The sequence below is a fragment of the Barbus barbus genome, assembly GCF_936440315.1.
Source record: "Barbus barbus genome assembly, chromosome: 9".
Lineage (NCBI taxonomy): Eukaryota > Metazoa > Chordata > Actinopteri > Cypriniformes > Cyprinidae > Barbus > Barbus barbus.
In genome coordinates, this window is record NC_136737.1 from 33,414,265 (window position 1) to 33,427,188 (window position 12,924).

Consider the following 12,924-nt stretch of genomic DNA (forward strand, 5'->3'; position numbering starts at 1 on the left):
TTTCATTCAAAACTTCAATGACTGAATTAAAAATGGATTCACCTGTGTGACTTGTTATTGGCAAAAAGGTTACAAACCGCTCTTGAACCACACCTTCAGGTGAGATGTAGCGCATAATGACAGTCAGTTGATCAGTATGTGCAATATCTGGAGTTGAGTCAACACTTACAGCAAAATACTTAGCCAGTTTGATTCTGTTAATTATTTCTGAGTAAACCTTTTCTCCCATTAATTTCACAAATTCTTCACAAGTAGTGGTTGACAAGTATGATGGTGTGCCTCTACCGGCATTTCCAAAGCGAGCAATGTGATCACTGAGAAATGGATCAAATTGACTAATCAGTTCGAGCAATCCTAAGTAATTGCCATTGTTTTGCTGACCAAAAACATGCGTCTCCCCTCGAAATGCAAGTCCACGCTCAGCTAGGAACTTCACAACAGCCACAACCCTTTGGAGTACACTAACCCAGTAGTGGCATTCTGTCTGAAACTGTTCTCGTAGTTCGTTGTCAATCTGTCCTTTCTGTGCAGTTCGACATGTCCAAACATACATACACCTGTGATGTGACTCAGAACTCTCATGCTCAGCCACACGCTGTTGTGCATGCTTCCAGTCATTAAAGCCGCAGGAGGAAAATGGGGAATCTTTCTTCTCAGAAAACAAGAGGCACACAAAACAAAATGCACATCCCTTTGATGGAGAATAAAGCATCCATTCACGTGACACAGATTCACCATTTGCAAGCTTGCGTGAGAAGAGACTTTTGGAAAAACTCCGTTTCTGGTGTTTGTACTGTTTTTCTGACACAGAAAAATCTGAATTTCTGTTCTGGCATATTAAAGGTCCTTTCTCAATCCAGTATTCCCTTGCTTCTTCTTTAATGCAGCCCCAGCAACCTGGATCTGTGTTTGTGTAATCCGGTTGATTTGAGGGTGAAGTTAGAACTTGTTCACTTGCTGCGTTACTCTCCAAGCTTTCCTCAATGCAGTCATTTAGGACGTCAGAGGTGCGTGGTTCATCATCCAGGGCTGGGGCTGTGTAAGATAAAACATTTTTTTTAAATAAAAACCACACACAAAAAGGCTATTTAATATTTTTATTTTTAAATATTTAGGAGCACAGTCAAAAAAATTCAGAAGCACCTTCTGATCAATGACAAAAATCCCATTCCAAGGTAATATTTGTCTCCTTAAAGTGATTTACTGTGGCATTTTTTCTAACTTTATTAAAAGTATATCATTTTATGTCAAATTCAAAAAATCTAATGAATAATAATCTTTTCCAAAATTTCTAATTAAAACAATAGAATAAGAACAAGTAGAATAAGAAGAATGAGTTACCAATCAAAATAAATAAATAATAAAATTAATTTCCACTAAAGATGGCACAGAAGAACACAGAGGCATATAGGTATATTTACAGACATTTAAAGAGGCTCAGAGGTGGCGTGGGTGTTTTAAATTCATAACAATGTTGTGAGATTAATGTTTTAAATATAAAAATTTGAAATTGAAATTTGTTTTATTGAAATGATTTAAATAACTGAAATGATACTTTGAAAAAATAAAATGGCCAGCAGGTGGCGGCAAGTCACTGTTTTCTCACTGAATCATTAATTCAATTGATTCGTTCGAACGGCTGATCATTGGCTCACTAGATTCCTTTAAAAACGCAGGTTCATTCATAAACAAAATACCGCTGTGTTTGCTTGGCAGAGGCTCGGCTCTGGCGGTGTGCTCCCTAAATCTTTGGGGACTTTGTTTGAAACTATTTACCTTGACGAAATAGAGCAAAATCAATTGTTATTGTCAGACAATGTAACGTTAAGTCCCTTAATATTAACTTCTTGTTTAATATTGCAAATGCGACTGAAATGGTCGCATTGTAGAGCCCTGAAAGGCATACACAACTTGTCTTTATTAATATAGCCTATAACAAGAGTACTTTATTTGTTTGTTAATATGTAGGATATTCCTATTTAATTACATTTATGCAGAATCGTTCACATCAGCATCGCGTTTGGATCATAAAAAAAATATTATCCACAGCGTGTGTAGTGGCTACTGCAAACTCAACTATTTTAAGATGAGAAACAAGTTAATTAGTTGACTAATTATAGCCTACTGAATCTAGCTACTGCTAGCATATGACCTACCAGTAATTGGTGGTGATTGCCTTCCCCCTTCGCCATGATTTTCGTCTTCATCTTCTCCTATGCCTGTGTTAAAATATGCCGTGAGCTTGGGAATTTTTGTCAACAAATTTGACTGACGTTCAACTTTACTTTTTGCTATTTTTCTCTTTTGAGACCCGCTTTCGTATTTTCGAGACATCTCATCAACTCATCCATTTGACTCGATGGCGGCAGTTTGCTTATTAAGAATTCAACGTGAGTACGTCACATGTGAATTCGATACAGGCCAATCACTGGACGCGTTCAGAAACGTTAAGCAATAATGGATATTTTTATTGGATTTCAGACAGAACATATAAAGGCCACTGATGATTGCAGGGTTCAGTAAGTGAGAGATTTTGACTGACATTTGTCGCGCAGGAACTGCATTCAAGCACAGGCATTCAAAGCAAAGCGATAAAGCGTAATTTTAAAGGGACTGTCAATTTATTATAAAATGCGGTTAATTTTTTTTTCCGGCATCACCGGGCCCCCCCGCCAGCCCGGGGCCCTGGGCTTAAGCCCAGGTAAGCCCGTGCATTAATGCGGCCATGAATACAGGCTAAAGCATTGAGACTATGCTTAGGAGCAGTAAAAACATCACCAGTGTGTGCACTACAAGTGGAAGCAGGAGAAATGCCACTGGACATTCGACGTAAACAATTGCTGGTAAATTATTGGATTAATCTTAAGGGACATCGTGATGGTCACCCTGCGAAGAAAGTGCTGCAAGCGAACTGGGAAAAGGAAAGGGCGCAAAAGTTTAGCTTTGGGTGGATAGGAGATGAGGCAGCTAGAGAGTTGGGGGTGAGCGAAAAAGAGTTCTGCCCTACTGTTGTATGGCCCGACTTTCCCATATGGAAGATTGAAACAATGGAAGCTGATTTTGAATTACATAGAATTAAAGCAATAAACAATAGTGTAGACCTTGTAGCTGAGTTCTACAGATATGTGGGTAATAAATACAGAGATTATATTCAGATTTACACAGATGGGTCAAAAGATCCTGAATCAGGAAGGACTGGATCAGCCATTTTTATAGTTAATCAAGGAGGTGAGGAAAGCAAAAGAACCACGGATGATCTAAATGTGTATACAGTTGAGTTATATGCCATCATGATGGCATTAGAATGGATTAGAAAGGAGGACAAAATAAGTAAGGTTTTAATTGGTAGTGATTCATTATCAGCACTGTACAGTCTCAGGACAGGTATGTCCAATAGCCGGCAGGATCTGTTATATGAAATATTAGCAATATATGCAAGAGTAAAGGAAAAAGGCAATGAGATTCAATTGATTTGGACCCCAGCTCATGTAGGCATTTTGGGCAATGAGAGAGTGGATAATTTAGCTAAACAAGCAATTAAAAAAGAGAATATTGAAGCAAATATAAAAATATCAAAATCTGAAGGGAAGAGCATTGTCTGGAAAGAAGCAGTTCGAGAATGGCAGCGTAAGTGGGACAGGGAAGCTAAAGGAAGACATTTGCATGCTATTCAAAATAAAGTTGGTACATTGAGGAACTGGGGAGGGACTAGGAGAGAAGAAATAGTGATGACAAGATTAAGAATAGGACACAGTAATTTAAATAGTACATTACACATTATAGGGAAGCACCCTACTGGTTTGTGCGAGTACTGTCAGTCATTAGAAACCATAGAACATGTACTTATAAGTTGCAGAAGGTATGAAGAACAGAGGAGAATTATGATGGATGAATTAATAAGAGATGGGTTGACAGGGGCAGGTATAAAAGATAAACTGCAAAATGGTGTAATTAAGCAAGGCAAGAAAAATATTTGTAATTTTTTAATTAGAGCAGGTTTGATGAAGAGAATATGATCGCGGAAAACAAGCTGGAGGGAATAAGCTGGAGTAACATCGCAAGAAAATAACCCAGAAGATGGCGGTAATGCAACGCTCATGGATGCAAACCGCCGTTAAACCTCAAAGAAGAAGAAGAAGAAGAAGCAGTACAGGGCGAGGCACAGACGAAACAGAAACTACGTTTTCATTAATTTATTTTGTAATCTTTTGAAGTACACGCGTTTCAGAGCTTCAGCATCGAACATCACACCTCGTGCAAAAATGGCACAAGCTTTCCATTACATGTTTTCTTCTTGTTTTGTAAACCGAGCAGAAGAATGTTAGGTGTTGTTCTCACAGTACTGTGTGTTCTGCTCTTGTTTCATAATATGACTTACTGTTACTGTATTAGCCATTCCTGAACAAAATTATTCAAGGGACTCCCACAATATAGACATTATCTAAACATAAAATATATCAATTCTTATTTATCTGTTGCACAAAAGGAACAACTAATATTAACATTAAAATGATTAGCATGCGCAAGCTAGGCAGGGTTTCTATTTATAACACGTTTACACATCACGTGAATTGAGTTAGTGGCTATTTGCAATTGTTTAATTGAATAATAATTGAATAAATGTTCATTTCTGATACACTTTGTTAGTAGCCTGTAGCTGCGATTGTTGATCAGTTAATACACTGTAAGGAAAATGGAAAAGATACTAGTAATTTTCCAGGACACTTATCCATTATACCCTGAAAACACAATGCATAATGTAAAAGGCAGGTAAAAAACCAATATGGAAATTGTTTCATATTAACATACTGTAGTAGACTGCCCTGTTTTTACAGACTTTTCTTGGAGTGTAGCACACTAACTATCTACTAATACACTGCTTAAAGCATAGCTGTTGAGAATGTGTATAGTATTACTATTTACTAACTATTAAAAAACTTAAATTGTAATCATTCAAAAATGTGTAAGTGTTCAATAATTCCATGTATTTAAAATAAAGTTATTTATGTTTTAATATTCTACATATTTTACAAACAAATCTACATTAACATAGTATTATTTTGAGATTTGATGTTGTGACTCAATTTTGCGCCGTGATTACGCAATAACGACATCACAATGTCATTTAGCAACTTTTAGCAACAAATTGACCTTCCTTTAGCAACTTTCTCTGAAAATTAGTTGGCAACACAGTATAGATAACTTTTATGCGGGCGGGACAAAACATGAATGTCGCAGGCGGGAGATAAGATATATTTCTGCGGGAGTGGGACTGAAAAACCCGTCCCATATATTTTAGTGTATTTCTCTGAGACTATACATGCCACAGGGTTAAGTCTGGATGTCCTGTACAGAGCACATTCAGGGCTGCTCAGAGACACCAAATGATGAATGTTTCACCATCACCACTCCCTCTCCTTGCTCTTCAAAAATGTCTGAAATTAGTTTAGGGACACTCTTATGGAAATATGATCATATTTAATTATCAATTAAATCTGTCTAATTTTTAAACTGTCGCAGGAAAATGTTTCTTATCAAAATGTGACTTTCTGTTAGGAAACAGGATGTTGATTTCATACATGTCCTCATATGAGGACATCTGGACTAAAAGTGTGCTTCTTACAGGTTTTTGGAGACATAACAGATGAATAGGGAAATAAATTATATTTCAGTATTCTATGAAATATTACATATTATTATGAAAATCTTGTCAGTTATTACTCCCATTATTACACTTCTTTTTCCATTACATGTTGCCACAAAAACACATTAATATGCAAATTAGATTTAGTTTATAGTTGCATTGTATATAATGAGAAAACCCGTTAAAGGATTAGTTCACTTTCAAATTAAAATGTCCTTATTTACTCACCCCCATGTCATCCAAGATGTTTATGTATTTCTTTCTTCAGTTGAAAATAAATGAAGGTTTTTGATGAAAACATTGCAGGAATCTTCTCCATATAGTGAAGTTCAATGGACTCCAAATGGCTGAAGGTCAAAATGACCGTTTCAGTGCAGCTTCAAAGGGCTATAAACTATACCAGACCATGAATAAGGGTCTTATTTAGCAAAACGATCGGTCATTCAAAGAAAAAAAAAAAAAAATTATATGCTTTATAAACACAAACGCTCGCCTTTTCTGCGATACGCAGTCATGACTTAATTTAATAATTGAGAATCGTGTTTAAATAAAGTTTGGTAAAAAAAATATCCTGAAAACTAAAAATGTATTGGTGATTTAAAAAATCAATGGTTTTTGCCCGTGCATGTTCATTCATGTCTTTTTGTTTATTTATTTTTTAAATGTGTCCTGATGTCCTCTACTGAGGACATGGCATAACTTATGAATGATATATCATAAAAAAAAAAAAAGATATTTTTTATGATCTAAAAACAATGTAATGACATTAAAAAAATACTACTTTTTTCCTCCCAAAAACAATTCCGGGTCTCAGGATGTTTTAATATATGGAATAGTGTTATTAGAGTCTTAAATGATTAATCAGGTTATAAGTCTCTTAAATAAAAGACACCATCCGTGGTCTCTGAAGTACATAATGTTTGTTTGATCTAAATCAATGATGATCTTCTGCTGTTTGTTTGTGTTACTTTATGAATTCAGACGTATTTCTGTACTTATGATCTGTAGAAAACATTTTTACAGCACTTTCCTGTTGTTTAAATGGGTCCCACTCTCCCAGACATGATTTATAATTATTTGTTCATTTCTTCTTCAGGTGCATCTGGAGTTAAAACTGAAGCGTTAGTGATGGAGGGAGATTCAGTCACTCTATACTCTGGTGTTAAAACAAACCAGCAAGGCAGAATTAGATGGTATTTTAATGACAGGCGTATCGCTCAAATCACTGGAGATCAGAGTCAGATCTTTACAGATGCTGAGTGTCCAGAGAGATTCAGAGACAGACTGCAGCTGGATCATCAGACTGGATCTCTGACCGTCACAGACCTCAACACCACACACTCTGGACTCTATCATCGACACATCAACAGAAGCAGCAGAGAAGAGATCTTCAATCTTACTGTACAAGGTGAGTCATTTCACTTTCAATCAGACAATATGTGCTTAAATCAAATGTGTTTATTATAGCGGTGACTCTTAGCAGCTTGAAAAACACAGCTTTCCTTCAGATTGTGAATGCATTGTTGAGGGATATCAACAGTTACACAGTTTTGATGCACAATGTGACTAACCATGGATTATACACTCACCTAAAGGAGGAACACCTGTTCAATTTCTCATTAATGCAATTATCTAATCAACCAATCACATGGCAGTTGCTTCAATGCATTTAGGGGTGTGGTCCTGGTCAAGACAATCTCCTGAACTCCAAACTGAATGTCAGAATGGGAAAGAAAGGTGATTTAAGCAATTTTGAGCGTGGCATGGTTGTTGGTGCCAGACGGGCCGGTCTGAGTATTTCACAATCTGCTCAGTTACTGGGATTTTCACGCACAACCATTTCTAGGGTTTACAGAGAATAGTGTGAAAAGGGAAAAACATCCAGTATGCGGCAGTCTTGTGGGCGAAAATGCCTTGTTGATGCTAGAGGTCAGAGGAGAATGGGCCGACTGATTCAAGCTGATAGAAGAGCAACTTTGACTGAAATAACCACTCGTTACAACCGAGGTATGCAGCAAAGCATTTGTGAAGCCACAACACGCACAACCTTGAGGCGGATGGGCTACAACAGCAGAAGACCCCACCGGGTACCACTCATCTCCACTACAAATAGGAAAAAGAGGCTACAATTTGCACGAGCTCACCAAAATTGGACGGTTGAAGACTGGAAAAATGTTGCCTGGTCTGATGAGTCTCGATTTCTGTTGAGACATTCAGATGGTAGAGTCAGAATTTGGCGTAAACAGAATGAGAACATGGATCCATCATGCCTTGTTACCACTGTGCAGGCTGGTGGTGGTGGTGTAATGGTGTGGGGGATGTTTTCTTGGCACACTTTAGGCCCCTTAGTGCCAATTGGGCATCGTTTAAATGCCACGGCCTACCTGAGCATTGTTTCTGACCATGTCCATCCCTTTATGACCACCATGTACCCATCCTCTGATGGCTACTTCCAGCAGGATAATGCACCATGTCACAAAGCTCGAATCATTTCAAATTGGTTTCTTGAACATGACAATGAGTTCACTGAACTAAAATGGCCCCACAGTCACCAGATCTCAACCCAATAGAGCATCTTTGGGATGTGGTGGAACGGGAGCTTCGTGCCCTGGATGTGCATCCCACAAATCTCCATCAACTGCAAGATGCTATCCTATCAATATGGGCCAACATTTCTAAAGAATGCTTTCAGCACCTTGTTGAATCAATGCCACGTAGAATTAAGGCAGTTCTGAAGGCGAAAGGGGGTCAAACACAACACGTTGGCTGAGCTCTGTGTGTGTTGCCGTCTTTTACTGTTGTTTGTCGTCTTTTTTTTTTTGCATTTGGGGTAGTTTTTTTGTTTGTCGTTGGTCTGGAGATGTCACACAGTCAGTAACTCGCTTATCTTTCACCATCATCCTCGCCAATTAAAAACAAAACCAGTGGCTGCGGGCCGAGCTGACATTGACAGTAGGGCGGTCACTATAAAGTGATTTGAGGACATTTTGAAAACTGAATTAGAAGCAATGTGCACCGAATTCGCCTCTCACATGACGACAATATGCTCTAAAATTGACTTTTCAATCGGGGAACAGAGAGGGCAGAAAAAAGTGATCGGTGAACACACTGGTCGTCTGGATGCCCTCGAGCAGCAGGTGACTGATTTACAGGACCGCAGCAAACACAGTAATCTCCGCCTGCTGGGACTACCTGAAGGGGCCGAGAAGGATGACCCGATCGGCTTTCTGAAACGCTCACTGCCGATCTGGATCCCATCACTTGCGGGCAGAGATATCGAGATCGAGCAGGCCCATCGAGTTTACTCCAGAGCGTCAAAGAGGCAGGTCTGCAGACCTTTCTTCAGTATCCAGCTACTCTGAAGATCGTCATGAAACACGGCGAGACCAAACTAATGCACTCATCGGACGAAGCGCATCAATTCCTGAGCTCCATTCCTGCTCCTCATTCTCCTGGGATGGACGTGGCATAAGGGTTTGATAATACAGTGTGACTCGACTTCTGATTTACTGATCTAGATCTTCATGCGTCAATCAGCTACTGGCAGTTCTTCATGTAAGCTAGGAAACTTGGTATCACTAATGCACACTTTTCAATGTACATGATGCAATTATTTATGTTTGTTTCCTCTTCTTTTTACTCCACTTTATCACTCGTGTGAATTCAGAGTTATTCTGTCCTCTTATAATAGGGCTAATGGCGGTGTTCTATAGAATGGTACTGGCTGTCATGTTACTGTCACTGATTAAGACCGGGGAGGGCAGGGGTTTTTACACCAGTCTGTAAAAGTGTTATGGGGTGGGTTTTTATTTTTTTATGTTAATGGATTTTAAAGGCAGACTTAATTCATTTGCAGTGGTATAACTTTCTCTCATTTTTTCAGTTCACTTACTTGTTTGATAGTAATGACTGAAATTAATATAATAAGTTGTAATGTCACTGGTTTAAACGGCCCCCATAAACTCACAAGTTTTTTACAACTACTGCAACAAAAAAAGTTGCTTTAATCCAGAAAGACCATTTGTGGAAGGATAATGTTCATGGATGCAATAATAAATATTACGAGGTGGTCTCTTTCACTGCGACTGACAATGGAACTAAAGGTGTTTTGATAACTGTTTGAAGAAATTAAAATATTTTAATTTTAGACAGAAATGGTGATAATGCTGACAGAACTGCCTGTACATCTCTTGTGGAAAGAAATTCTCCGGATCCTAACGGATCATTCTGTTGTTTCTGCTTCAGTTGTTTGCTCTTTTCTCCTCGTACAATCATGCAGACCATTGGTGTTTTTGTATTCATGTATGATTTTTTGTTTGTTTCTTTTCATGTACAGTTTGCCTTTTAAATAAAATGATTAAAAAAAAAAGTTCACAAAAAAATTGTTCTGGTTTTTCTCCTTAAATCGCTATTGTAAGGAGGATTATTTCTTCTGCATCTCATCCATCGCCTCCCTTGCTAATTCCAAAACATCATTTTAAACTGTAACTGAGACTTGAGCCGTTGATAGCAGACTAATGCAGTTAATACACTTAATAACTAAATTATGAGAGAGAGAGAGAGATAGATATTTCCTCTGTGAGTCTGTGTGTCTCTCAAAAGTGTTCGGCAGCAGTGTCTCTAGTTCTAGTGAAACTTGTTCATTTTCTTCACGAACAGCGCCGTTGTTGTTCCCTCGCTTGTGAGAAGTCATGTAGTGTTTAAGTTGTTAAACTATGTTACTGATAATCGTCAGAGTAGCTCTAACAATGTTAGCCTGTATGTTAGCATGTGTGCAACTGTCTGTGAGGGAGAGCAGGAGAGAGCTAGAATATGTGCTTTCCATACATAAAGCGTGATTTTGTGGCAAAAACATGGATATGATCTGTTGTTTTTATCCTTTTGATTACTATATTTATTTGTTTGGCCAGTGTTGTTGTGGGTTTGGGTTCTTTTGCTGTTTTAGGCTGTAAGGACCTTTGAAATAACTCAAATAATTTGGGGAAGTGATATGGTCATGTAATGCAGTGCCTGGAACTACGTTCGCCATGTGTTTACCTGAAAATAATTGCACACCTCAGAACGTTCATCAGCCAATCAGATTCAAGCATTCAACGGCCCCGTAGTATAATCGCGATTCATCGTTTTGCACTTAGATATACAGGTCCTTTTCAAAAAATTAGCATATTGTGATAAAGTTCATTATTTTCTGTAATGTACTGATAAACATTAGACTTTCATATATTTTAGATTCATTACAACACAACTGAAGTAGTTCAAGCCTTTTATTGTTTTAATATTGATGATTTTGGCATACAGCTCATGAAAACCCAAAATTCCTATCTCAAAAAATTAGCATATTTCATCCGACCAATAAAAGAAAAGTGTTTTTAATACAAAAAAAAAGTCAACCTTCAAATAATTATGTTCAGTTATGCACTCAATACTTGGTCGGGAATCCTTTTGCAGAAATGACTGCTTCAATGCGGCGTGGCATGGAGGCAATCAGCCTGTGGCACTGCTGAGGTGTTATGGAGGCCCAGGATGCTTCGATAGCGGCCTTAAGCTCATCCAGAGTGTTGGGTCTTGCGTCTCTCAACTTTCTCTTCACAATATCCCACAGATTCTCTATGGGGTTCAGGTCAGGAGAGTTGGCAGGCCAATTGAGCACAGTAATACCATGGTCAGTAAACCATTTACCAGTGGTTTTGGCACTGTGAGCAGGTGCCAGGTCGTGCTGAAAAATGAAATCTTCATCTCCATAAAGCTTTTCAGCAGATGGAAGCATGAAGTGCTCCAAAATCTCCTGATAGCTAGCTGCATTGACCCTGCCCTTGATAAAACACAGTGGACCAACACCAGCATCACTGACTGTGGGTACTTGACACTGGACTTCAGGCATTTTGGCATTTCCCTCTCCCCAGTCTTCCTCCAGACTCTGGCACCTTGATTTCCGAATGACATGCAAAATTTGCTTTCATCCGAAAAAAGTACTTTGGACCACTGAGCAACAGTCCAGTGCTGCTTCTCTGTAGCCCAGGTCAGGCGCTTCTGCCGCTGTTTCTGGTTCAAAAGTGGCTTGACCTGGGGAATGCGGCACCTGTAGCCCATTTCCTGCACACGCCTGTACACGGTGGCTCTGGATGTTTCTACTCCAGACTCAGTCCACTGCTTCCGCAGGTCCCCCAAGGTCTGGAATCGGTCCTTCTCCACAATCTTCCTCAGGGTCCGGTCACCTCTTCTCGTTGTGCTGCGTTTTCTGCCACACTTTTTCCTTCCCACAGACTTCCCACTGAGGTGCCTTGATACAGCACTCTGGGAACAGCCTATTCGTTCAGAAATGTCTTTCTGTGTCTTACCCTCTTGCTTGAGGGTGTCAATGATGGCCTTCTGGACAGCAGTCAGGTCGGCAGTCTTACCCATGATTGCGGTTTTGAGTAATGAACCAGGCTGGGAGTTTTTAAAAGCCTCAGGAATCTTTTGCAGGTGTTTAGAGTTAATTAGTTGATTCAGATGATTAGGTTAATAGCTCGTTTAGAGAACCTTTTCATGATATGCTATTTTTTTGAGATAGGAATTTTGGGTTTTCATGAGCTGTATGCCAAAATCATCATTATTAACACAATAAAAGGCTTGAACTACTTCAGTTGTGTTGTAATGAATCTAAAATATATGAAAGTCTAATGTTTATCAGTACATTACAGAAAATAATGAACTTTATCACAATATGCTAACTTTTTGAAAAGGACCTGTATGGTTTTGCAGCCCTAGTATTTACAGTGCAGTATTGACCAAAACTGAAAACGGCGGGTGTTTTCTTCAGTTAAATGAAATCTGTTCATCATATAAAGTGATCTTCAGTGTGTGATTATCATATCTGCACATGTTGTGGAGTTATCTGCAGCAGCTGTTGGTTTGTGTTTCAGATGTTTCTGCTGCTGATGTGAAGTCAGTGAAGGAGGGAGAGTCTGTCACTTTACATCCTGGTGTAATAAACAACCCAAACGACTCGATGATGTGGTATTATAATGATATTCTCATCGCTGAAATCACTGGAGATCAGAGTCAGACCTGTACAGAGGAGAGATTCAGAGGCAGACTGCAGGTGAATCAGACTGGATCTCTGACCGTCACAGACACCAGAACCACAGACTCTGGACTCTATCATCTACAGATCAACAGCAGCAGCTTCAGCATCAGAAGAACGAGGAGCTTCAGTGTTTCTGGCACAGGTGAGTGCTATTCTGTGCAAATTAAATAAAGTGAGGGCTGTTTTGAGTAACATTTTAATGAATGTTATT

General features: G+C 38.8%; 1 protein-coding gene across 2 annotated transcripts in view; it reads left to right on the top strand.

Moving 5' to 3' along the window:
* The first annotated feature begins 4,244 nt into the window (after positions 1-4,244).
* Positions 4,245-12,924, top strand: part of LOC306875141 (uncharacterized protein) — a 264,860-nt gene continuing 256,180 nt past the window's right edge. For both annotated transcript variants that reach the window (XR_013784711.1, XM_079425572.1), the window contains exons 1-3: positions 4,245-4,359; positions 6,741-7,052; positions 12,550-12,855. Coding sequence is in view for 1 of the 2 variants with exons in the window: in XM_079425572.1 (XP_079281698.1) it covers positions 6,773-7,052; positions 12,550-12,855 (586 nt within the window). In the remaining variant the exon portion in view is untranslated. The remainder of the gene's footprint in view (positions 4,360-6,740; positions 7,053-12,549; positions 12,856-12,924) is intronic.